Here is a 23945-nt window from a genome sequence, read left to right as displayed (position 1 = left end):
AGTAATTTCTTTTTTCATGATGGATTCGAGACTGTTGGCTCGAGATTGTGACAGGAAAATTACATTACATGCTGATGATATAGTTAACTCCAACTCTTCTTGTAAAGTGAATGGTCGTGCGCATGTTTTTTTATAGTCCCGCAAATCGAGCGGGATCAGCGCTCGGGACTAAAAAATGATGCGGGATCCCGGAATATTTCCCGGGATTGGAAGCCCTAGAAAAGATACTGCATTACAATATCTTTATCTTAACACATGAAAAAGAAGATTACGTAAAACTGAAACTTGGTACAAGGTAACTAAAGAAAAAAACGATTTTAAAAAGTTATATTTATTCGAGTAATAACTACATCTTAATATAAATGGATAATAACTATTTCTCGGTATGATAAATATGATTTTAGGGGGATTTTAAGACACCTGCATGATCGCGTCTCATTTGAAAGCAATATCACATACTTCAAGTTTGTGTTACATCATCGCGTAGAAAAATATTTTAGCATTTTTAAAACAGCGGTAAAACAATGTTGTAGTTAGGAGAAGTCTGCATTTTCTATAAATCCATATAAAAAAATATACTTAAATAAAAGCTTGTTACGACAACTCCAGTGAGAAGAAACTCTTTAGTGGAACCAGCGATAGCCCGCAGCTGTGAATTATTTTCATATTATAGCATGCATAAATCTAGCAGCAGTTTTCACGTCAGCCACATAAAGTGAAAATCCTCAATAGCGTTGTCGCGTTGTCAAATGGCACTCAAATGTACTTGACTGTTTTTTCTTTCATTCTTAGTACAAAACATGATGATGGTGACTAAACGATTCAATTCAACCACCGCAGTACACAGCAAAATCGTATTGAACATTTAATTCTACATAAAATTACAGTATTTTTCTTCACATATGAAAAAGACCAAGATTGACTAAGCGGTCAGGCAAACAGAATCTTGGTCTTTTATATGGTTGTTGTTAGTATCGATATTTGTTTTCTGTGCCAATTTATAACATTTGCTAGGTAAGGTACTATGATTACAATTTATTACTCTTTGGGATCGTGTCGCTACAAAAAGCAGAAAAGGCTCATTGACGAAAATACATCAACACGACGACAAAACTTTGTTCTTCAAGAAGAAATCTTTTTATTGCGGCGACAAAGGTCTGTCGAATATATGCTACTCACAACATAAAATATTTAGATTAATGGACCAGTGGATAGCATATAATCAACTTCTATTTTTACAACACACAATTTTTAGTATAAAAAATACAGCTTGCTCCAACGCACACCACAACATTGAAATAAAGTTGTTCCCTATATTTACTCAAGAGTTAAATTGAGCAGGATGTATTATAGCTACATTTACACTAAATCAACTTAGTTGGAGGACAACACAATCGTTACAGTAGGCCTTCGGTTATATAACTATTTTATACAGTTCCATTAATGATAATATTACATCAGAAGTCAGTCCCTTACCGTCATTTAACTGTTCTTATAATACATAACCCCATACTTCAACTAAAATTGCAGTAAAACCTAGCTCTACGTTTTAATCTCAAAGCCTGTGGGACGCGAGAGGCGGCCGCGCGGCCGCGCACCTCCGACGCTCCTGCTACAACACTCCCGTCTTCAGCGTAAACAACATAAAATACTCGTTATAAAAATACTGTACAATTACAATAATTATTTGAAGGTAATAAACTCCTTACTGATAAGTCGTAAACGATTAATGCTCTGATATATCTACGCCCCGAACTTCCATCAATAATACACCATTCACAAATTATATACAATGTCTCTTATTTTTATACATGTTACATAAACACACATCCAAATTTGTTCCCAAAACTGTAGTCTTTACCTCATTTTATTTTCTAAATTAAATAATGAGATCGAACATAAACATATGGAATTTTGCAAATGAACAAGGAACAGTAGCAATATTAAGAAATATTATGTTGTATAAAATTTTACTTTTTATGAATATAAGCAGTACCTATGTGTTATGTAATGTAGTAAATTTGGACGAAGCCAGGATTTTCCGTAATACTTTCGTTTATAATTAAATATGATCTTAATATCTTCATTTCTTCCAAGGCACTGAATTTATAATATAACAATTGATAACTGTATTTTGTTTATTTAGATCATCTTAGAATCTTACCCTAAAATAATAGCCAATATTAAAATATTCAACTCGCAGTAGGTACAAATATTTCGTATGAAAATACACACATGACTCTGCATACATACATCTATACTAAAATATAATATTTCAGTGTAATATACATTAGTTTGTAAATAGATCCCCGAACAGAGCGTTCAGTCGGAAAACGACAATCTATACAAAAATATTTTTGCGAGCTTGCAAACGATATTTGCTACAGTTACAATATATAAAATACATAATCGCATCAGCGCGATCACAAACGCTGGATTAGGTGGGATCTAGTTTTTGGACTTTTATATACGCCAATCGTTGAGTGTGACAGTGGAATGTTCATAAGACAATTTTATTGACGACATGACACCACAACAAGCTTACCGTTGACTTGTCTTCCACTAGTATCATTATATACTTTTTTTTAAATCATGAATATTGATGTTTCGCTTATATGCTACGTAGATTTATAGTGTTCGTTAACTTGATACATATATCTAACGCACGTGAAAGGTTTACGTAGCACATGACAAGGCGGGACCCGGTGTAATGTCACGCACGGCGGAGTGAAATTGACCGATTTTATTAAAACAATGTTTGTTTGTGTGTTCAGTCTCACGTGTCAGACTTGCGCCAGCGCCGTTGTACCTCAGTGTTTCGACAAATTGAGCGGCAAATCTGAAATAACAAGATAATTTATAATTGGGCAAACACATTCAAAACAATTTGATGATTAATGATAAATGTGTACGGTATCACAATGTCATCACAGAATACAAATGCAACTGACCTGAAGTGGGTTCATCCTTAGGTATGTGGTCGTTAGTGAGCGGCATGGCGAGCGGCGCCCAGGGCCCGGGCGGCACGCCGGGCGACATGGGGTACTGCATCCACAGCGGCGGCGGCGGCGTGCGGTACAGGTGCGGGCTCATGTACGAGTAGGGGTACATGTAGGCCACGTCGCGGCCCCACTCCTCGCGCGCCGGCGAGCCGCGGTACTGCCCCACGCCGCCCCACTGCCGCACGCCGTACGGCGACGTGGGCGGCGGGTAGGCGGCCCGGTACCGCGCCATCTCTAGCGGCGGCGTGGGCGAGTCACGCGCCAGCCCGCCCTGCCCCGGCGAGCCCATCAGCGCGGAGTACCTGTAGCGGTAGTTGTCCGGCGAAGGGCTCAAGTCTGGCGAGTTCACGCTGGATGGTGACTCGGTTTTCAGTGACGGTGGATGCGAATGCGGCGACCGTTTAGCTTCAGGAGACCTCCTTGTCGGGCTGTCATCTGGCATACTCAAAAGAGAGTGTATGCTGTAACTGCTGACGTTCTTGGAGACATGACTCGGTGCCTCCTTCCGTGGCGCCGTACCATTGTGAGATCGCACTGGCGTCTCTACGGCTGGCTTGTGCGCAGTGTGACTGGGACCCGGCGACGGCGGGTACGAAGCTGTACTGAGCGCCGGCACGGTTTTTGCTCGCCGCTTCATCCCCTGATCTTCAAGACTTACTCGCTCCAGCTCTCGGAGGATGCGCTTTCTTGGCGAGACCATCATGTGCTCCTGCCTGCAGTTCGCTAGCTTCGCGTTGACGGGCGCAGGCAAGGAGGAGATCCTCTCTCGAAGCTTATTTATCGTTTTCGTCAACTCTTTGCGTCGCAACGCCGGTCTCGTCTTTTTATACACCCTTAACTTACGATACTGATACGGTTTCTTTAGTTTCATATGATAGTATTTCTCTCGATCGTATTCTGTCCACCGATCGTCGTCAGAGTTAGTCTTCGATTTGGCCGTAGCGCCATCAACGACATCCTCGCTTCGACAACCCCTGCTCTCTGGCGAGCCGACGTCACCATTCTTTTTGTCGCAGACTCCATTGGTCAGAGTTTTCCTGGAATTACTACCATTTACCATTCCATCCAGGTGAGTGGTGTCATACGGTCTCCTTCGCTTCAGCCGGCTAGCGACCTCAATAGCGGCGGTATGTAGCGTGCTGGGTCGGCAATAGTACATGGCTAACTCTTTGGAAATGTTTCTGCGTGGGGCAGTTTGCTTCCAGCAGTGGTCGCGCTGCCAGGGTGAGGACTGCACGGAGCTGTTGTCGTCGGAGACGGACAGCGAGGCGGAGGGCGGGTGCGCGGCGGCGGGCGGCGTGGGCGGCGCGGCGGCGGGCGGCCAGAACGTCTTGCGCGGCACCGACACCCAGCCCGCGCGCTCGCCCTCTCGCGCGCACCCGCGCACCAACTCCAAGATAAACTTTCCATCTGCAAAACAACACATACACACTTTGATGATACTTGTTGTTGCAGAGATTATATGATAAACATAGACAGCTGAATACTAGTCGGCACATATTGGCAAGTTAACTATAAAAATAATCAGTCAGATATAACAAATCCTCTCACTTTTATGCAATAACTATAATTGATTTAGTTTTATTAATAACAACATACAATATTGTTGCTCAAATAAACCTATCTGATTGCTTCTCGTAATGAGCAAGCACTTTAATAAATCCTTAAATCCCTGATAACATCAAATTACCTAATCAGCAGTTAAATGTTATTTCAGAATCACAAGTGCCAGCCACATCAGCCACTTACACTTATGATAATTACTTAACTAATCCAGTAATCCCTGTGTCATTAAGTGGTTTACAATCATTATCACTTTACGTTTAGGTACTGACTATTATTATGATAAAATGTTTAGAAACTATTGTTGATCTGTTGTTTGTTTGACTATTTAGAAGTCATTAGACATGGCCATTTAATAAAGACTATTGGTAAACACTAGAAACAGGGAACACAAAGGTCAATCATCAAATGTATGGTACACATACTTATTGTTGTCTAAACATTGTGTTTGTTTAGTTATATTTGCTAAGTGATAGAGCAGCAGACTCACTTGTCTGTCACCTGATTAACATGTTAAATGCTCAAGTGAAAATATTACAATAAACAGGTGCAAGACAAATAAAGTACTATATTGACACAATTGAGTTCTTGCTTTTTAATAGTTAGTTACAGCCTATTTATCGTCCCACTGCTGGGCACAGGCCTCCTCTCACACGGAGAAGGATTGAGCATTAATCCTTCTCCGTGCTTTTTAATTTTTAAAATGCTTTTTAATATTAGATCAATATTAAGTAGTAATTGAGTTTCAACTTAAAATAGTCTTCAATTAGTTGTATTGTTTTGTAGAATGACCCAAGTATTGTATTGATATAAAGAATGATATAAAACATTATAACTTAAACTTTTAAGTGCAAAATAAGCTACAAAATAAACATAGTTATGCATACTTGGACACTTCAGAAATAAGTTATTCAGGGAGAAATACCTGTCAAATAAGAATTGATACAGAATTTCTTATTATAAGAAAAGCAAATGTTGAACACAGTTGCTATTTAAATATCTAGTTTACTATTATTACATCCACATTCCATGACACTACAGTTCTAATAGCAGACTTCACACTGACTGGTCCAAATAATAATAATTCACCAAGACATTATCAAATAGTTGTTTGTTTCCGCTACGGTGACCATAGCTTCTTACGAAACTCACAACAATAGCACAGAAGCTGTGCTCAGACAATTGGCAACGGCTCACTCAAATGTGCTTATGTAGGCTTATCAGAGCATGAATGACTTTCTAGTTTTTCTTAACACACTAACTGGCTTAGCAGGTAACATACTGAATGACTAACTACCATCTGGGACTCTCTTCTCGTATTTACGAGCAGTGTACGACAGCACAGACACCCACCTTTGAAAAACTTTAGCCTCCCACCAGTAGCAGTGAGAGCAGAACTGTTCACAGGAGCATCTTCACTAGCACCCTTACTACTGCTGTTACCATTCACGCCATGTCTTCTGTCTACTTCCTCTGTCATTTTGGTACATGTTGTCAGAGTTGTGTTTGTTCCTTCCTGTATATGCATTTCATGTCTGACCGCTCATACATCACGCGAGCGACACTTCAGTCCGAACAGCCTCGCCATGTCGCACCGAGACTAGGGAACACCGACGCACCAAACACTCGCGAATTCGGATCGACATAAAATATATCCGTCAAAGTCCTCATCCTAATGCCACCTGCGGATTGTGGGCTCCACCAAATCTTTCGTATAAACACATTACCGACACGGTGACTTCTGAATTGAACGATATTGCGGTCGATCCTGTTTTGTAAAACACTTTACGTTTCTCACTGTTTAAATATTGGCTAAACAAAATCGCGACGCCGGATTCCCAATTAAAATCGGGCCCACGACACAACTCGATAAAAAGCTGTTCGTTTTTCAGTACATAGTTCATTCACACCCAGCATCCATTTTGATTCGTTCAAAATCAAATATATGATCGTTCTTTTGACCACAAATAAACTCGAAATCTGAATGGTCGGTTGGCGTTTTGTTGTTGCTGCCGACAGGAAATTACAAACCATGATGTATTTATCACAGGCAAGCCAGGATTTCTACTGCAGCTCAAGGTTAAAAATACATATCAAAATCATCCGGATGATAATTCAATGCTAAAATAAAGAAGTCTGAAATATCAACAACGAAAAATACAACGAAATAGAGTTCAGTTTTCTCACTGTCGAATAACGTGTTCTGAATACATGTGTATCTAAATATGAATGTTGTTTTCTATTTTTGTTGACTTCAGACTGAGTAACGCGAATTACTTGAATTATTTAAATATTGGATGCCTGGATTATTTTATCAGTTTTAAAGATTGAAAATAATTATCATCTTTTAACTTCCTCTTCGTGTATATAATCTGTATTTCTGCATACTCAATATAATCTGTGTAATTTTAACACCGGCGGCCATGTTGGTGATAAATTTTGTTTCTATACTTTTCTCTTTTGCTCGTATGCTAGATGCGTACTGCTAGAAAGAGCTAAAGAATAAAAAACATGTCTGACTGACACACGGACATTGTTTGCTTGCTTGACCGAGTATGAATTCCAACCTCGTTGATTTCTTCAAAATATTGTGGTGATTGTTTAATTACACGTGTATTTAAAAGGAAATATAGGATATCAGGAACATTTTAAATAATTGTCGATCAAGATGACTGCGTCTGAAGTTTCCTATAATCGGAAAATAATATCGGAAGATTTGTCGAATGTTGAATTCGACACAAGTGAAGATGTTGAAGTTATCCCAACTTTCGATTCTATGGGATTGCGGGACGAGTTACTGCGAGGAATTTACACCTATGGTAAGTTAAAAGTTAATACGATAAAATGGAAACAATTGGATTATTCGATTTGACGCACGCATACATCACCTACTTTCACATTTTTACAGGTTTCGAGAAGCCGTCCGCAATTCAACAAAGAAGTATATTGCCGATTGTTAAAGGCCGAGATGTGATAGCTCAAGCTCAGTCTGGTACCGGAAAAACCGCGACATTTTCAATTTCCATCCTGCAGTCTCTGGATACTACGTTACGTGAGACTCAGGTTCTCGTGTTGTCGCCTACCCGTGAGTTGGCCACTCAGATCCAAAAGGTTATCCTCGCGTTGGGCGACTTCATGAATGTCCAGTGCCATGCTTGTATTGGTGGCACCAACCTCGGTGAGGACATCAGGAAGCTGGATTACGGACAACATGTTGTGTCAGGAACACCCGGAAGAGTGTTTGGTGAGTTTTTTTTATATTTGTCTTCTTAGTCTAGTCCATCAAATTAAATAATCACAACAAACAATAATAATATGATCATATGACCTGCACAACATACAGTGATTCTACTGGACTAACTATTCTGTTATGAATATTTTGAATGTACAAGTTCCTATAACTTGTGCTCTTATAATATTGATACAGCTCAAACTTTGTCTATTTCATCATACTATGCAACATAAAATTTCTTACACATTAAACAAACATAAAAACTTTTCAGACATGATTCGGAGACGTGTATTAAGAACAAGATCCATCAAAATGCTGGTACTTGATGAAGCTGATGAGATGTTGAATAAGGGCTTCAAAGAGCAGATCTACGATGTCTACCGTTACCTGCCCCCGGCCACACAAGTTGTGCTCATTTCTGCTACACTGCCCCATGAAATCCTGGAAATGACTTCCAAATTCATGACTGATCCTATTAGGATTTTGGTAAAGCGGTATGTATTCAACTAACTGTATTTAATATATGGTATCTAAATTGATTCAATTAAAGAACAACTCATATAAAAAATCCTATACAATATTATGTACACCTTTTTACATAAACATTTATATAATTACAGTGACGAATTGACACTGGAAGGCATCAAGCAGTTCTTCGTAGCAGTAGAACGTGAGGAATGGAAGTTTGACACACTCTGTGATCTCTATGATACGCTGACCATCACCCAGGCAGTGATTTTCTGCAACACTAAGAGAAAGGTTGACTGGCTGACACAGAAGATGCAAGAAGCTAACTTTACAGTGAGCTCAATGCATGGAGATATGCCTCAGAAGGAGAGAGACAATATTATGAAGGAGTTCCGTTCTGGACAAAGGTATGTAATTTTTTTTATACAACTAGATACTTCATTGTTAACTAAATGGCTGAAGGGATGTCTATAATTATTAGTTAAATGCTTTAACTAAAACTAATTACAACTCAGAACCACTTGAATTCCACAAAGTGAAAATATATATTTAACACAGCATTTATGTATTACAGCCGTGTCCTCATCACAACCGACGTGTGGGCGAGAGGCATAGATGTCCAGCAAGTGTCACTAGTCATCAACTACGACTTGCCCAACAATCGTGAGTTGTACATCCACAGGATCGGTAGGTCCGGTCGGTTCGGACGCAAAGGTGTCGCCATCAACTTCGTCAAATCAGATGACATCAGGATCCTGAGAGACATTGAACAGTACTACTCTACCCAAATTGATGAGATGCCCATGAATGTTGCAGATTTAATATAAGTGATTAAACTTTACATTAACTTGTAAATTTAATTTTACTGCATATTCTAGGTTAGGAAGGTGATAATTTGCTCACTTTTCTAACACAGTGTATGCACACCGCTGCACAGTATATGCTTACATGCTGGTTGGACGCACAGTGGTGAAGGAATTGACAGCACCCTTATTCTTACTCATTCTGTAAGTTTTTTCTAGATGTATCTTGGTATAATATCTTAATAAATAAATTTAAAGTAAAATGTGTTTTATTGTACAACCTGTGTACACTGAGTGAGCGAGCACAAGTACGCATGTGGCTCAAACGCGTCGCGCACCTTCGCAATCCGCCGATACCTAAAAATAGTTCCTGCGCCGCAACTTTCACATTGTTCCGAGCCTGCATAAAGTTTTGCGAAAATTATACATAAGGTATAATTTGTGTAACCCCGAATTCTAGTTTGCGTTGGTATTGTTCATATGTACCTCCTAACTTGCGTCAAATGCACAATATAACAAAAAACATTCTTTGAACACTCTTCGAATCGAACTGTATCGCGTTCATATAGACTAGGTGGTCCAATTTGTTTAATTGTGAAAATGTATCCACAAAGGCAATTTGTTGATTTTTTTCTTAGTTTGAGAACTAAAAAAAAGAGATTGTGTACTTACGAAAATTTACTACTAACCTACCATCATTCAAGAGAAAAACTTGCTAATACATACTAAAGGCTCCGAAACTACAGAACCGATTTGAAAAATTATTTCACTGGTGGAAAGCTAAACTCTTTCCAAATAACATACGCCATATTTTTATACCTGTACAGGCAGCCCACGGAACGCGGGTGTAGCCGCGGGAAAAGTTCAATTAGTAGTTCAGCTCTGAATTCGCCCTTGCCTACATCGCCTTCGGCAGGCGGGTGAAACCACGGGCAGAAGCTAGTCTACTCGTAGTAAAATAAGGAATTTAAATAATTACACCAATTATGTAGTGAATTTACAAAGTTTATGTTAGTTTAACAATGCAACAAAGAATTTTTGAAAGCAATGTTACAACTATTATAATTTACACATATTTAAATATAAATGAATTTTATCACACATTAATTTTAACTAACAAAAACTTATTTATTAATACAATGATATTCCAAAAGATTATTGTAATACATGACAGCTAAGCTCTTGGAATGTTACCAGTACAGGACTGAAGCCTGTTCTCAATACTAGTGTACTATTTACTATCCACAAGTGCATCATTAATTTACAAAACAATAACTTATATTACATTTAGTAATTGTGAAAAATAGTTAAAGATAGATCATACCATAAACATTTACATTTAATGATGTTTGAATTATTTGCAGAAAAATTAGGCAGGCCATTGATCATTATAATGAAACATTGTTTAAATACTCAGTAATACATATTAAGGTATAAACGGGTATTATACATAGTGTGTTAATGGTAAAACTAAACTTTACATACATAGCATATTTGGACTTAATATTATGTATTTATTATTGACACAATGTGTAAAAGTAGGCCACATTGATTGCAAAGAGATCATAAGGTCTAAAGATCATTTTTCATAATATTTGGCAAGAGTGATATCAATAAATTTAAAACATATTCAGTTACTATGTAACTATTGAATAGCTGTTTAATTTCATTCATGTTCTTGATATTCAACAAATAATAAATAACAATGTAAACTAGAAGATTATCCATGAGCAATCACAAAACAATAGGAGCGATGTAATTTTATTTTCTCTTCGAGATGTCTGGATGCCTTATAAGTATTATATCCTTATCTTAAGGCACAATTGACAAATCATATGTAAAAGGTACATAAAATTAAAACTTTGATAAACATAGTTGTTTATGTAAACACCACAATTTGTTAATATGATCTCTTACAAAAGAAGAGGATGCAATGCATCACTTGTCATCACTTGAGAATACTTCAAAATTATACTTAGGCCCTAGTATATAAAATCTGTCAAAGTTACAGCTCTGTCTCAGAAGTAGGATAGTGTGCATTCCAGCGCCTGTAAATAAAAATTCCAATAGCTCCCACCAGTAGTGCTACCAGCACTTCTGTCAGCTGATCCAAGAAACTGTTGGTGGGCTCGGATGACTCCAGTACTTGAGGTTCCGGCTCATGTGCAGGTTCTTCAGGTGGCTTAGCAGTCTGCTCTTCCTCTGCTTTAAATGCTATTTGGTTCAAAACTGACTTTTCTTCATCAGTTATTGGTTTGGCTGCTGTTGATGACAGCAAAGCCGAGATCTCGCCACATTGGGAGCAGACCCAACTAACGGATTTCTTAGCAAGTATTTTACGTTCTGCTGGAGAGTAGTCAAGTGAGCCAATAGTGCCTTCAGCTGGAGTTGGCATAAATGCAATCAAAGCCAATAAGGCAGTTCTTATAGACCATGAAGGCTGCCATGTTTCTGGATGATGTCCAGAAATTGATAAACAAATCTTCTTATTTACTTCAAATCTTCCGTTGGGTGTTAACAGTATTATGTGAGGCGGGTGCATAGGATATTCTTTGGGTAACAATATCCTACCATGGTAAATACCACCCTCGAAATCTGTACCTTTTGGGCCTTGTACGGTGAAATGCCACTCGAAAAGGTTGTCCTCCAAGGGCCGCGCGCAATATTCTTCTGTGGCCTCGGCCAATTCCATCGCCTCCCTCATTAGACGTTTCACACCAGGACATTTCGTGTTATACTTTTCACTTATTTCCGCCATCTTCTATGGAATACACAACGGTGGGAACCACTAACAGTATGATAATTAAAATGACGCAACTATTAGCCAGAGGTACACGTATGTTATTGATGTAATCACAAGAAAATTTGATAACAAATCCTTTTGGATATGGCTACAGTAATTGTCAAAAATGATTGTCAACTGTCAAGTAGCAGCTGTCTACATTCATGGAGATTGAAGGTTTAGATCTCGTCTCGTTTAGATGGTGTTGTGGGAAATTACAATTTGGAATTATTTTTTGCTATTGTTTTGTTCCATATAAGACATATTTGACTATTTATCAGCTTGTGAATCGTGAATGACTAGCTTAAGCTGCAAATATTCCAACTTAACACTAATTAACTTTTAATTGAAGGTTTTTAGCCTATCTGTGGTAAAAAATATATACTGTGCCGTTGTGCCTGTCTTTTTGACTTTTGTATACTGATAAAAAACATTGTGTCAAAAACAGAATATTGAAAGTGTGCGCGGTGTATTATTTCTTAACTCTTATTAATAAAATTAACCAATTATGTAAAAATACGGAGTGGTTTAAAATCTCCATGTGCATTTATTGTAATGTAATGTCGAGTACTTAATCTCTTGAATCGTGAGCAGCGTTTGTGTGATTATTGCAAGATGGGTAACATTAACAAAGACAATACGATTTTCATGGCGAAATATTCGGCATTTAACCCTTACCGTATAAGGGAGCGTGAGATGGGGTACCAAAATTCTATAGGGGCAGGTGACGCGCTTGCAAAAAGTCTTTACTGCGGTATGAAACCTATCGCGTCCTGGGACGCCGATAGAGACAAATGTCTGCCGACTGGAGGCGTTTTCAACCTTGAATTTTCCCCGGAAGGGTAAGTGAGCAGCGTTAGAGCGACACACATTAGCCTTGACTGAGGTATCACTTGTTAATTTGCACTAATGGGGTTCTTACAATACAATACAGTTGCCAAAATAATTAGATTTGCTTGCAATGCGAAATTTTCATTTCTGATTGATAATTTTTTTAATTAAGGTTTCTTTTCTGATATTGAAGGCACTTAATTAAAAAAGAAATTTAAAAACGTCACTATATAATCTTAACATTATTGTAAAACCACAACAAATGCATAATAACATGCTTAAGCTAAATACAGTGGTTGATTGTATTTTCCTCAACCTAATGTCTTATGTTATTAATAGAATCATTCTTGTAATTAGTGAATGCCTAATTATGGTTTGCTACAAGGAGTTCACAGACTACAAATTGTATTGTTGCTATATTTAAGAAAAAACGATGACTTTATTGAAAGCTGATTAGGACACAAACTTTTGTTTAATTAATATTTTTACTACCTATCCTCTATTTGAGACTTGGTATGACTTTTTAATTAAAAACTCATTTTAAAAACAGAATGTAGTTAAAACTCAATAACTGTTAATTTATCGGTTGAATCTATATTTTAGGCAGTAGTTTATTTATTTCATATGTATTTTTATTTAGTTCAGTGCTTACTCACATGGAGTATAGAGTAAAATATACCTAATACAACAAATTAATGTTCAAATGAGAACTATTTCTTCTATAACCTCTTTTTTATTAAATTCTATAATATTCTAGGACCCTACTGGTGGCTGCCTGTGAAAAGAAGTCAGTACAAATATTTGACCCACTAACGCATGAGAAGATACATTCGGTAAATGGAGCACACTCGGACTGTGTTAATTGTGTTAAGTAAGTAATATCAAAAATGAGGCAAAAAAACTATAACATAAATTATTGATTGATTTAAGAGTATTGAATTATTAAGATTTTAAATATTATAAGGATGATCTTTATGAGTAAAAAAGTAGATGAAAGATCATTAGTTTTACAATTCAATCTGTTGTTGTAATGATACAATTATTCCCTTATCAGAAAATGAACTAAAATGAGTGTAACATACATACTAACTGCAGTAGCTTATCAATTACATTTGCAGTTCATATGTAAACCATTGTTTTTAAAACTGCCAGGGCCATTTAAAATTTGTAATATTTTGAAGAGCATAAAAATTATTTCCGTATTTAATTACATACTTATAAATCTTTAGGATCCTTTGTAAAAAAAAGCATCTGATTCGAGAACATCCTTCTTTTTAGGAAGTCAGAATTTGATTACCTACTTGAAAATTAAGAATGTTTATTTTTTTAGATTCCTTGACGGACGAATGTTTGCGACCTGTTCTGACGACACGACAATCGCTCTATGGGATGTTCGGAACCTCAAAAAGAAGATACGATCTCTACTAGGTCACTCCAAATGGGTGAAAAATATAGAATTTTCAGTAAAAGACAAACTGTTGGTCACATCAGGATTGGACGGTAGCATATACACTTGGGATATTAATTCATATACAGAGTACAACTTGGTTTACCAAAGAGTTTTTCATACGTCAAGCCTGATGCGATGTCGGCTGTCTCCGGATGCAAAGCAGATGGTTATGTGCACAACTGGAGGACTCATTGTTTTAATACATGACTTGAATTTAAATACTTTAGCACAGGACCTTAATGGATTTAAGGTAAGTGTTATTTATTGTGATAAATTATTGAACTCTTAGAAAAAAGTATGTCCGTTCTTATACATGAGAAGAGCCCAGAATTGTTGTCGTAGTCATATTTGTCTCCTTTTCTACTTATTATAAAGTCCAAATAAATTCTTGAAGATCTTTGACTCTAGCTTCTTCGCTATACATACTACGATATAAATCTGTTAGCCAGGTGCTCCTATTATACATATAGTACTCGTCAAACTCATAGGCCGCCCGCATCAAATTCTAAGCACAAGTACGGACGTTTGACCCAGTCCCCGCTTTGTTTCGTAACATCAAAAAATGTAGCAAAAACTACCTTCACCATTTCTAATACTCTAATATTTTCTATACTAAACATGACTGTTGATATTTCAGCCAAATTTATACAGGCTGATGCAAATGAGCAAGCAGCAGATTCCCATAGCGGCGATGTATGACCACCTGTTCGACAGCAGCCGCAAGGAGAACCGCATCGAGTTCGTCTCCGACTTCCCTGAGGGCAATGACGCTGAAGTTGTTAGTGCTTTACAGGTAATAAGGATTTTAGAACTAAACATATTTAAGGCTAGTCTAGACCTAATAATAAAACCAGTGCAGTCTAAATAAGCTTTACATAAACAAATTTTTTATCCAGCCATCAGTAAATCTTGATAGTTTTTGATAACTGCCTGTCTGTGTGGAGACAATAACCTCAATGATAATACCTTATCTCAATGTAATTAGTAAAGTTTTATCATTAATTGAATATTATTATTTTTGCAGATTCATCCTCAAGGGTGGAGTGCGTTGAGTAGAAATATCAGTCACGATGACAAATCAGAGGTAAGACAACATTTCCGACACAAGTAGGTGTCTAATTCCTACTTAAAGTCATTTATTTATTCAAACTAGTTTAAATATTCATCCTTTGAAGTACAAAACATTCTAACGATATGATTGGTCAGTGGACATGCATCCACGACATCCAGCCAATCAGCGAGTCGAGCGACAAGAGCACGCGGGACACTTCGCCGTCATTGGGCGGCACGTCGTACCCCGCGCGTCCCTCCCCCCGCCGCCGCCCGCGCTCGCTCCGCCCCAGCCGGCATCATGTCAACCCCATGTGAGTATTGCAACTTTTTGACTTACATACTTCATGGTCATGGCCCAATCATCATTCTTCACTAACATTGTATAATGCTGGTGGTACTTTTGGTGTTTCATGCAGGGAATTTAACTAACTACAGATTTTTCATACAGTTAAGGTAGTGATGTACAATGTACATCGATATTATTAAAAAATTCTGCAAGTTTTTTTACTAAGTTTTAAACTATTAGTCAGTAAATTATGGTGAGTCTCTCAGGCCTTTTCGCGTGCCTCTCGCAAGCCTCCTGAAAACTGGATATCTGCACTTCGTGATCATATTCAGCGTCTGCGCAGTTCGCAAGAGACGCATTCACTAGATCTGGACCTTATTCTCCTAGATTCTTAATCTCCACTATGACTGATTTTACGCATTTTTGCATTTAAGTATAACCCTTATGAGTATAAAATTGAGACAGAACAAATTATACAAGTATTAATTTAAATTGCGGTGCAGGGCTACATCACACTCAATTTCAGCATTCAGTAGAATTTCCAGTTTAGGCCTCTAATGAATTAATAATTGAATTAGATTGTTTTAAAAAAGGTCAGAGAATTAACCAATTGAATTTACCTAATACGATTTTACTCTGGATACCCTCGGAAACACACTTTAACCATTTATACCGACTGACAAAGTTATCCAAACTCTAACGATCGCTACTGATTCAAAAATGCAAATAACCTTTTGTGGATCGGGTTAGTTGTATTCAGCAGCAGTTAGTCAGAAAACGTTATTGGTTCCTTGGCAATCCGTCGAGGGTATAATACGATCATTTATTGCACCCAAATGACCCCTTCGCTAATGTCAACAGAGTACCTAATTGTTAATGTAAAACTACCCCTTTATGTCGCTCTCTCTGGATTTGGCTTTTGTTTCTTACCTGAACTGTATACAGGTTTGGAACTGAGAAAAATCGAATACCTTTGCTCTTGCCCATAGAATGGCTGTAGAAGTTGCCAAAAATAGATATACCCTTATCGAATAGCAATTGTTTAACCAAGAACCCTGTATATAATATAAAGATCAGTCCGTTTGTCGGCAGGGCGATGACTCACATACAAATAACTAGGGAGGGCGAGGCCCCGGCCGCCGGGCCCAGCTCGTCGCGCGACCCGCCCGCCGCCCCCGCCGCGCCGCAGCCCTCCCGCCTCGCTGGGGTAAGCCCCATTCCTCTAAGACCTTACTACACCATGATAACCATAGGTACATGGTGTTGGTAGACATTTGATTTCAATTTCCAGTCCAATCCAAACAAAATGTTAATACTGAAATGAGTATACAAGGTTAGGTGAATCATGTAAATATTTGATACCCACTTAGGCCTTGTTATAGGGCATTTTCTACCACAACTGAATATATTAAGTCTTAAAGTACTAAAGTTATACACAAAAAAAAAAATATTTTGCATCTCACTATATCTAACAGCCAGTCTCGCCCCTTGTTATTTAACAAAATGAATGAGTGAGCAAGTGACTGTCTCACGCCATCGCATTAAATATAACACGAACAGGTAGTGTTGATACACAAAGCGACAAGTATGATTGAATAAGGGCGTCAGACTTGTCGTTAGGTATAACCGAGATGTCAACACTAGCCTATTCTCCAGGGTCTGTCTAATATACAGAATGATGTCTGGGAGGCGGCTATCACGATCAAACAGCAGAGAATTCTGCAGGAAATGTACAACAGGTGAGGTTGCCGCACCCTGCATGAGTCGTAATAAGGCCTGGTCAGACCTAAGCGGTATTTGCTACCCAAGTAAAAAAACTGCGAGGTTAAGCGGTCACGTTCCCACAAAAGATTTCACTATTCCTCTATGTATAACATCGAATTTGCAAATATTTACTCACAGTGGCAGCAAAAACCTCTTAGGTCTCAAAAGGCCTTTACAAATTTATTTAGATTAGCATTAAAAGCCAATCTTTATTCTATCTAGTAAGTGTCAATTTGATGCTTTTTATACATGATATGAGCATTTTAATCTTTCGCTTTTGCACCTATTTAAACTTATCTCTACTTAGCTGTGTTTCTGCTTCACAAAATTGTCATTTCCAACTTTGCACCATCAAATAGAATGGAATGTTGGCCGTAGTTAGCCTAGCCTTGTTTCTTCTTGTTTTATTGCACTAGACATGACCACCACGTAGTTTTAATGGTAATATTCTCGATGTCTGTCTGGCTTTGCATCCCTTATTATTATTTTTAATTAATGTATTATTTTTAATAATGACTTCCCCCTGCTAACTATTGGTAAATTGGTACAAATAGATGAACTTCAATTTTCTCTCTTAGCTTAACATTTTACTATCGCCCCCACCTCTACATAGGTACTTATATGTAGATAATATCACACTTACAACACGCCATAATATACTTAGAACCAATAGACATAATTATTATAAAATCTGGGTATTTGACCACAAGATTGTAGTTTGGCAAAACAGTATATCTGCATCAACCCTATATTATACAACGCTTTATAAATGCAAAAATGTGTGAATGACTGTTATTAGTGGAGTTAAAGAATCAACAGCTTTTGTATCTGCATAAAAACAAACATTGTTTTCCCATCACTTCTCACTGTAATCATTAATCGTGATATTTGCACGGTATTAAGAATTCATCATAGAAATTGCAGAAGTCTGGATATTTCTCTGTTATAATCACCCACATTTCAAGTCCTATCATTTTAGTTAGAATCAGTCATCTTGTCAACGCAATGCTGGTGCACCAATGTCCCTCGAAGCTGGCTGATCCTTACATAAGAACGGCCTCCGTGGCCGACAATCGGCGTCATCATCATTCCCAATTTCATTTGTCACTGTCTTGCTTCACTTCTATGGTACATGCAATTTATGTGACCTTTTCACAAGAGCGTTCATCATCATCCTCCTTTTCCCACCTATGTTGAGGTCGGCTTCCAGTCTAACCGGATTCAGCTGAGTACTAGTGCTTTACAAGAAGCGACTGCCTATCTGACCTTCTCAACCCGGTTACCAGGGCAACCCAATACCGCTTGGTTAGACTGGTGTTAGACTTACTGGCTTCGCTTTTCACAAGAGCGTTGTTAGGTATATATTGTGACACGTGTCTACCACTCTGTTTGCCTGCGCCCAGAGGGCAGGTGAGGCGGAACTTCAACATGCAGCGCATCACGGGCATCAACACCGGCATCACGCCGCCCCCCGCGCGCCCGCTGCCCCCCTCGCTCTCGCCTGGACACGGGGATGGAGACTCGCCCAGGTAATAACCTGATGCATTATTAAAAGTTGGTTCATTATAGACGACGAGATGTAATTAAGCTGATGCTTCTAAGCTGGTAAGAGCTTCTAATATAGTATTTGTACATATACAAAATGCGCAAATTTCAACGTAGCCGAATTATATCATAAATATTATAATTATATTAAAATTATATGTAATTAGATGCTGGCCAAGCTGAAACTGTTTTTTTTATCTATTTTTATGCAACTGGAATAGATGATTATTTTTAAACACATTGGTAAAATATTGAAAGTTTTTTTCTCACAACTTTGGGGCACTAGAAAAATAAAATTGTATCTGTCTTAATTTCAGGAGTACATCGCCATCGTCTTCAGGACACACGCCGCCACGTGACAGCCCGAGCACGAGTGACGACGAAATGATCAAAAGCAACATCAGACAGAACAAAGACAGGCTGCTCTATTATATAGAGGAGACTAATGAAGGAAAAGGATTTATTAAGGTACGCAAAACTTCTTGAAACTGCTGTTTAGCCCCTGATTAATATCGATTCTTGGAGATTTTGAAAACACACTATTTGCCAGAAATTAAGTTATGTGTTATTTTTGTCATTTGAACTGAGGTGCTGATGATTAGTGTGTTTTTTTTATTCTGGTATATTTTTACAGGAACTGTGTTACTCAGCGGACGGGCGCATCGTATGCTCACCATTTGGTCGGGGGATGAGATTGTTAGCGCTCAACTACGAATGTGGAGAATTATCCAGCTGTGTACAAGAGCTGAGCGGACCTCGGCCCATGGTGGAAGTAGGCCAGAGCCTGGGCATCCATCAGGACCTCGTCGTCAGCTCCAAGTTCTCCCCTCGCTACCACATGCTCGTCACCGGCTGCCTCGAAGGCAAGATCGTGTGGCACCAACCCTACAGCGGAGAGTCCCTGTACTAGACGTTACTCTACGTACTTATAGTGAATGTTATAACTGCCTGTTGTTCAGCTATCACTGCACTGCTGGCCAAGCTCTGACACGAAGGCTGGTCTCCGGTACACAGCGTTACCGAGTAGGTACGACCAGCGGCGATGAACATAGACGCTTGCAAGGAACAGGCTCGATACTTAAGAGTATTACAGAGTTATGATCGAAGTATACCCTTACTCCGGTAAGGAACTAGCCATCACCGCATTTCATGTTCGCAGTGTTTAGTATTTAGATCTTAAAAATGCAGCTACGTGTAATAAAGTTAACAATATGAGGAATTTAAAAATAAGGCTGAATAAAAGTTTATGTAATTGGATGTTTGCTACTTTCTCTGTCTAGGTAAATCAAGCAACTTAAAATCTATCGTAGAAGATAGTTTTAGATATTTATATCAACCACATCTAGTATCAACTTTGTAATTTAATACGAGAAGTCGTCGACTTGACTTTTATGGCCTGACTGCCTGAGCGCCTGTTCAAATGAGATATAATGCAGTTACTTAATAAACTTTAATTTATCGATTTGCCGTATTTTATTTTACATCTCCTGATTTCTACATATATATGAATATAATATAAATCTTTATTTAAACAGAACATACAGTACCTACAAATTGATTGTATAGTTAAAAACTGTGTCGCAGGTACTATCGCGCCCATCTCCAGTACGGAGATAACAGCGTTCCTTTTGTATAATTAAAATAAAACCTGCATGGATCCGTCTGAGAGACGTGTGCTCGTTCGTTCATCAACGACATCATGGCATCGTTGTTGAGCAATGTTGAAAAGTGGTAACTTTGTTCATACAAATGCTTCAAATTAACATAACCAAAACCTGCGACATTTTTATACGAGGCGACTAAATGATCGTTTTTTTTTTTAAACAATGAAAACTTCAAATAACAGATTAAAAATGTATTTTAACAATTTATACAATGTAATCTACAAACGTTCATACAAAATCGCAGTGTTATAAATATATTTCTGATTTTGAACACACTCTTATTACGGATTTTCGCTATTTACAATGTTATTCAGACGTGGCCTCCTTCCTTGAGCTTGGCGACCAGGGTGTCGACATCGGGGACTACAGAGCCAGCCTGTCTGACTGGCGGGTCCTCTACAGACACTACCTTGATCCTAGGAGCGATGTCTACACCTAAGTCTTTGGCGGTCACCTTCTTTAGCGGCTTCTTTTTGGCTTTCTGTAAAAATGATTGATTTATTACAGCAAATTTTGGTTAAAGATAATTCGTTTTGGTAATTAAAGTACTAAATTGCACCGTAAAACCATGTTCAGACTAGGCACGCATGGTCATACCCGGACTTAAGGTACTGAACTACGTTTCGCATGCACGCAACTACGCGATATGGGAACACCTAGTTTATATGTAGGTTAATGTTTTAATATAAAAAATAATTTGATTGGTTAGAGTGTTACTCAGCTAGAGTGTACTATTCATTCCTATTTTATTTCTACCATACCACAATGCTGAAATAGTACAGTGTATTAAAGTTGTAGGTACTACATACCATGATGTTAGGTAGGGTAGCGTATCTGGGCTCGTTGAGTCGCAGGTCGGCGCTGACCACTGCCGGCAGCTTCGTCTTGATGACCTCTAGACCGCCGTCGATCTCACGGGTCACCGTCAGACCAGCGTCTGTCTTCTCGATCTGAAAGTTATGGTATGACGTGGGTATAATATAATAATATGCGAAACCTATTCCTGCTAAAATACCCTGTGAAAAAGTTAACTCCTTTTCTTGCAGCGCTTTCACACTGACGGACTTTTCTTGCGTGAAGAAAAATCATACGCGCGACAGTCATGTATTGTTGTCAATTGTTTGCTTGCGCGTATACGAGCGACCCGCTTATCAAATCCGCTAGCGTAAAAAAAACACGATATATTTTTACAGTAACAAATTATTATGACATTATGACAGACGACCTTATAAAGGTCGCCGGAAGACGCTGGATGCAGGTATCTGTGGAGATCTAAGGGGGGAGGCCTATGTTCAGCAGTGGACATCCTATGGCTGAGATGATGATGTTGATGATGAAATTATTTATAGTGGAATTTAGTGTTTATTAAAAGCATTTATTAAAAAAATACTTGCAAAACCTATATTTTAAATGATTATACCGCAGTTTGGAATACGAAAAAGAAATGTTGTATACTCACTTTGGAAGCGAAGGTGCCTTGTGGCCAGTCCAGCAGCGCAGCTGTCATTTGTGCAGTTTGGTTTGAGTCATCATCAATAGCCTGGAAACACACACAAAAATATTTTATTACAAGTACATACATTTCTATAAGTCTTCTTGTAATTAAAATTACTTTTTGCTGGTTAGGGCTCCAACAGCCACTAGTTAGATTGGTGAACATGGTCAATGTGTATACTCTAATGATCTGATTCAAACACTGTAAGATATCAATAATAGTAACTAAACACATGTTATTGTTTGTTCCCACATTGACAATACACTGTTTATACACACTGTTCCATAAATAAGTGTCAATGGCAAAGCAACATGTTGTTTGTTTTAGTTTCTAGTTTATAAACAGAAATAATATTAGTGTAATAAAGTTACTGAAGAAGCTACTATTTAACATATTCATTAACATTCAAGATACATACTAAGGGGTTGCGGAATGGTTCAAAAGAAGTGGTAACTAATGGGGAGATGAAGAAGGAACAAGATGGGTTTTAATGGTTAAAAAGTATGACACTCCCTTACACTCCACCCATAGGGGTCTCAAAAAAATATACTGACCTGCTTGCCAACAATGACAATATCAGCTTTCTCATCCTTGGACAGCTTAGCTAAGATCTTGGCTACATGCAGGGGCTGCAGGGTCTCATAGTCTTTTCCAGCCACCTCCACATGGATAGCACGGTCAGCTCCCATAGCAAGAGCTGTCCTTAGGGTTTCCTAGAAAACACAGCTATTGAATTCTAGGCAAGAATTTTAGATGTTAAATGAAATAAATGATTTAACTTTGACTTTGCAGATTTTTACTTAAGCTTACATTTTGTATGTGGAACAAGCTAAATGGGAATCAGTTATATTCTGATTCAATAGTTAAGGTTTATTTAATGGATGATACTAAAAGATTTTTTTTTTCTTATTAAGAAGAATTATTAAGTACCTGGGCCTGTGCAGGTCCACAGGACACAGCAATGACTTCACTGGCGATCTTCTTCTCCTTCATCCTGACTGCCTCCTCCACAGCGATCTCATCAAACGGGTTCATTGAGTGCTTCACGCCATCTGTCACCACGCCAGTCTTGTCTGGCTTCACACGGACCTACAAATTGAAAGGAGGTTTTACTATATTTGCTCTAAATACTTTAAATAAGTAACTTTAAGCTAGATGGATAGCTATATGGGTGTTCATACTCATGATTATTTTCATTATCATCTTCTGTTTAGCCACCTAAATAATTGAAAATATGTAATGTATGTTGTATATTTGGCTTCACAACTGTAAGTCTTTACATCATGATCTTATTGGCATTATTCCATTACAATATCAATTATGTAAAACTATGATTATTTGGCGTGTATATCTGTACATCTAATCACTATACAGTTTTTGTGTGCCCAGTTCAAGGTTACTGATGATAACGAATCTAAGTTTCAGGGTAGGTACCTCTTTGGTGAAAAAACACGGTTATTATATTTAATTACTGAAGAACTTATGTCACTGAAACGCTAACTAAAATATAATAAGGGAATTGTAATTAGCATTTGTTACTTTATATTTGATTTAAATGATGTAAACTTGAAAATTAAACAACAAGTAACCTTTGCTCTCGTAACAAACTTACTTTTACGGCGTAATCGATAACTCTCTTGACTCCAACTAAAACGCGGGCCATTTTTATTTGTGCTATGAACTAATCTTACTACAAAATAACACAAGTTAATTTAATTTTAATAAAAACAAATGAAAAACTTCCAACAAAAGTACGAAGTCCAGATGTTTTTTTTTAGAATTTGATTGTTTCCTGAAACCGAGTCTTTTGAGTTAGCATGACATTTAGACGCAAGTGTTGCCAATGTAATTTTTTTATCATCTTGTCTTGTTGGCACTGCTAGTGCTGTGCTACGATTAGGTTAGAGGTGCTCCGAACCGCATTTTCGATAAAAGACCAAGTCTTTTAAGTACTCGTTTTATAAAAAAGCTGCAAAATTCCTATATGGGATCCCTCCCTGTCGTGGT

The 23945-nt window shown here is 38.0% G+C and overlaps 5 protein-coding genes across 11 annotated transcripts; 2 read left to right on the top strand and 3 right to left on the bottom strand.

The window, feature by feature from the left end:
* Nucleotides 1-315: 315 nt before the first annotated feature.
* Nucleotides 316-6560, bottom strand: LOC110376415 (protein hairless). The gene is made up of 3 exons (XM_021334880.3): nucleotides 5919-6560; nucleotides 2952-4412; nucleotides 316-2839 (listed from the first exon to the last, which is right to left on the bottom strand). Exons 1-3 carry the CDS (start codon nucleotides 6091-6093, stop codon nucleotides 2811-2813), a joined length of 1665 nt encoding a protein of 554 aa, XP_021190555.3. The 5' UTR covers nucleotides 6094-6560; the 3' UTR covers nucleotides 316-2810.
* A 426-nt stretch (nucleotides 6561-6986) lies between these two features.
* On the top strand, nucleotides 6987-9331 carry LOC110376439 (eukaryotic initiation factor 4A-III). The gene is made up of 5 exons (XM_021334908.3): nucleotides 6987-7384; nucleotides 7474-7809; nucleotides 8069-8291; nucleotides 8418-8672; nucleotides 8840-9331. Exons 1-5 carry the CDS (start codon nucleotides 7234-7236, stop codon nucleotides 9090-9092), a joined length of 1218 nt encoding a protein of 405 aa, XP_021190583.1. The 5' UTR covers nucleotides 6987-7233; the 3' UTR covers nucleotides 9093-9331.
* Nucleotides 9332-10052: 721 nt separating this feature from the next.
* On the bottom strand, nucleotides 10053-11987 carry LOC110376442 (ubiquitin-conjugating enzyme E2 J1). The gene has a single exon (XM_021334911.3). It carries the CDS (start codon nucleotides 11824-11826, stop codon nucleotides 11074-11076), a length of 753 nt encoding a protein of 250 aa, XP_021190586.2. The 5' UTR covers nucleotides 11827-11987; the 3' UTR covers nucleotides 10053-11073.
* Nucleotides 11988-12259: 272 nt separating this feature from the next.
* LOC110376440 (DDB1- and CUL4-associated factor 10 homolog) lies at nucleotides 12260-20241 on the top strand. 7 transcript variants are annotated; one of them, XM_064039693.1, is made up of 11 exons: nucleotides 12260-12692; nucleotides 13439-13552; nucleotides 14012-14381; nucleotides 14769-14924; nucleotides 15156-15215; nucleotides 15338-15495; nucleotides 16563-16677; nucleotides 17145-17209; nucleotides 18638-18763; nucleotides 19097-19247; nucleotides 19414-20241. In XM_064039693.1, exons 1-11 carry the CDS (start codon nucleotides 12466-12468, stop codon nucleotides 19687-19689), a joined length of 1818 nt encoding a protein of 605 aa, XP_063895763.1. In that variant the 5' UTR covers nucleotides 12260-12465; the 3' UTR covers nucleotides 19690-20241. The 7 variants fall into 7 exon arrangements, with proteins under 7 accessions (XP_063895763.1, XP_063895760.1, XP_063895761.1 ...); XM_064039690.1 differs by having other exon boundaries at nucleotides 17127-17209; XM_064039691.1 differs by having other exon boundaries at nucleotides 16548-16677.
* A 378-nt stretch (nucleotides 20242-20619) lies between these two features.
* Nucleotides 20620-23744, bottom strand: LOC110376433 (electron transfer flavoprotein subunit beta). Its single transcript, XM_049848920.2, has 6 exons — nucleotides 23551-23744; nucleotides 22869-23027; nucleotides 22493-22651; nucleotides 21903-21983; nucleotides 21253-21393; nucleotides 20620-20924 (listed from the first exon to the last, which is right to left on the bottom strand). Exons 1-6 carry the CDS (start codon nucleotides 23599-23601, stop codon nucleotides 20754-20756), a joined length of 762 nt encoding a protein of 253 aa, XP_049704877.1. The 5' UTR covers nucleotides 23602-23744; the 3' UTR covers nucleotides 20620-20753.
* Between the last annotated feature and the right edge of the window lie 201 nt (nucleotides 23745-23945).

Source organism: Helicoverpa armigera, chromosome 20 (genome assembly GCF_030705265.1).
Source record: "Helicoverpa armigera isolate CAAS_96S chromosome 20, ASM3070526v1, whole genome shotgun sequence".
Lineage (NCBI taxonomy): Eukaryota > Metazoa > Arthropoda > Insecta > Lepidoptera > Noctuidae > Helicoverpa > Helicoverpa armigera.
Note: the sequence above shows the minus strand (reverse complement) of the source record. Positions and strands in the feature narration are given on the sequence as shown.

What these genes read in the sequence shown, in the direction of transcription:
- LOC110376415 (XM_021334880.3), bottom strand. Translation starts at nt 6,093, where the DNA reads ATGCATATACAGGAAGGAACAAACACAACTCTGACAACATGTACCAAA. An exon ending in GAGGCTAAAGTTTTTCAAAG is followed by an intron (nt 4,413 to 5,918) that starts GTGGGTGTCTGT and finishes GTTGTTTTGCAG; the next exon opens with ATGGAAAGTTTATCTTGGAG. An exon ending in TAAGGATGAACCCACTTCAG is followed by an intron (nt 2,840 to 2,951) that starts GTCAGTTGCATT and finishes TTGTTATTTCAG; the next exon opens with ATTTGCCGCTCAATTTGTCG.
- LOC110376439 (XM_021334908.3), top strand. Translation starts at nt 7,234, where the DNA reads ATGACTGCGTCTGAAGTTTCCTATAATCGGAAAATAATATCGGAAGAT. An exon ending in GCGAGGAATTTACACCTATG is followed by an intron (nt 7,385 to 7,473) that starts GTAAGTTAAAAG and finishes ACATTTTTACAG; the next exon opens with GTTTCGAGAAGCCGTCCGCA. An exon ending in ATTAGGATTTTGGTAAAGCG is followed by an intron (nt 8,292 to 8,417) that starts GTATGTATTCAA and finishes ATATAATTACAG; the next exon opens with TGACGAATTGACACTGGAAG.
- LOC110376442 (XM_021334911.3), bottom strand. Translation starts at nt 11,826, where the DNA reads ATGGCGGAAATAAGTGAAAAGTATAACACGAAATGTCCTGGTGTGAAA.
- LOC110376440 (XM_064039688.1), top strand. Translation starts at nt 12,466, where the DNA reads ATGGGTAACATTAACAAAGACAATACGATTTTCATGGCGAAATATTCG. An exon ending in AAGTTGTTAGTGCTTTACAG is followed by an intron (nt 14,925 to 15,155) that starts GTAATAAGGATT and finishes TTATTTTTGCAG; the next exon opens with ATTCATCCTCAAGGGTGGAG. An exon ending in AGCCCTCCCGCCTCGCTGGG is followed by an intron (nt 16,678 to 17,126) that starts GTAAGCCCCATT and finishes CCTATTCTCCAG; the next exon opens with GGTCTGTCTAATATACAGAA.
- LOC110376433 (XM_049848920.2), bottom strand. Translation starts at nt 23,601, where the DNA reads ATGGCCCGCGTTTTAGTTGGAGTCAAGAGAGTTATCGATTACGCCGTA. An exon ending in AAGGCACCTTCGCTTCCAAA is followed by an intron (nt 21,394 to 21,902) that starts GTGAGTATACAA and finishes CATAACTTTCAG; the next exon opens with ATCGAGAAGACAGACGCTGG. An exon ending in CTACCCTACCTAACATCATG is followed by an intron (nt 20,925 to 21,252) that starts GTATGTAGTACC and finishes TCATTTTTACAG; the next exon opens with AAAGCCAAAAAGAAGCCGCT.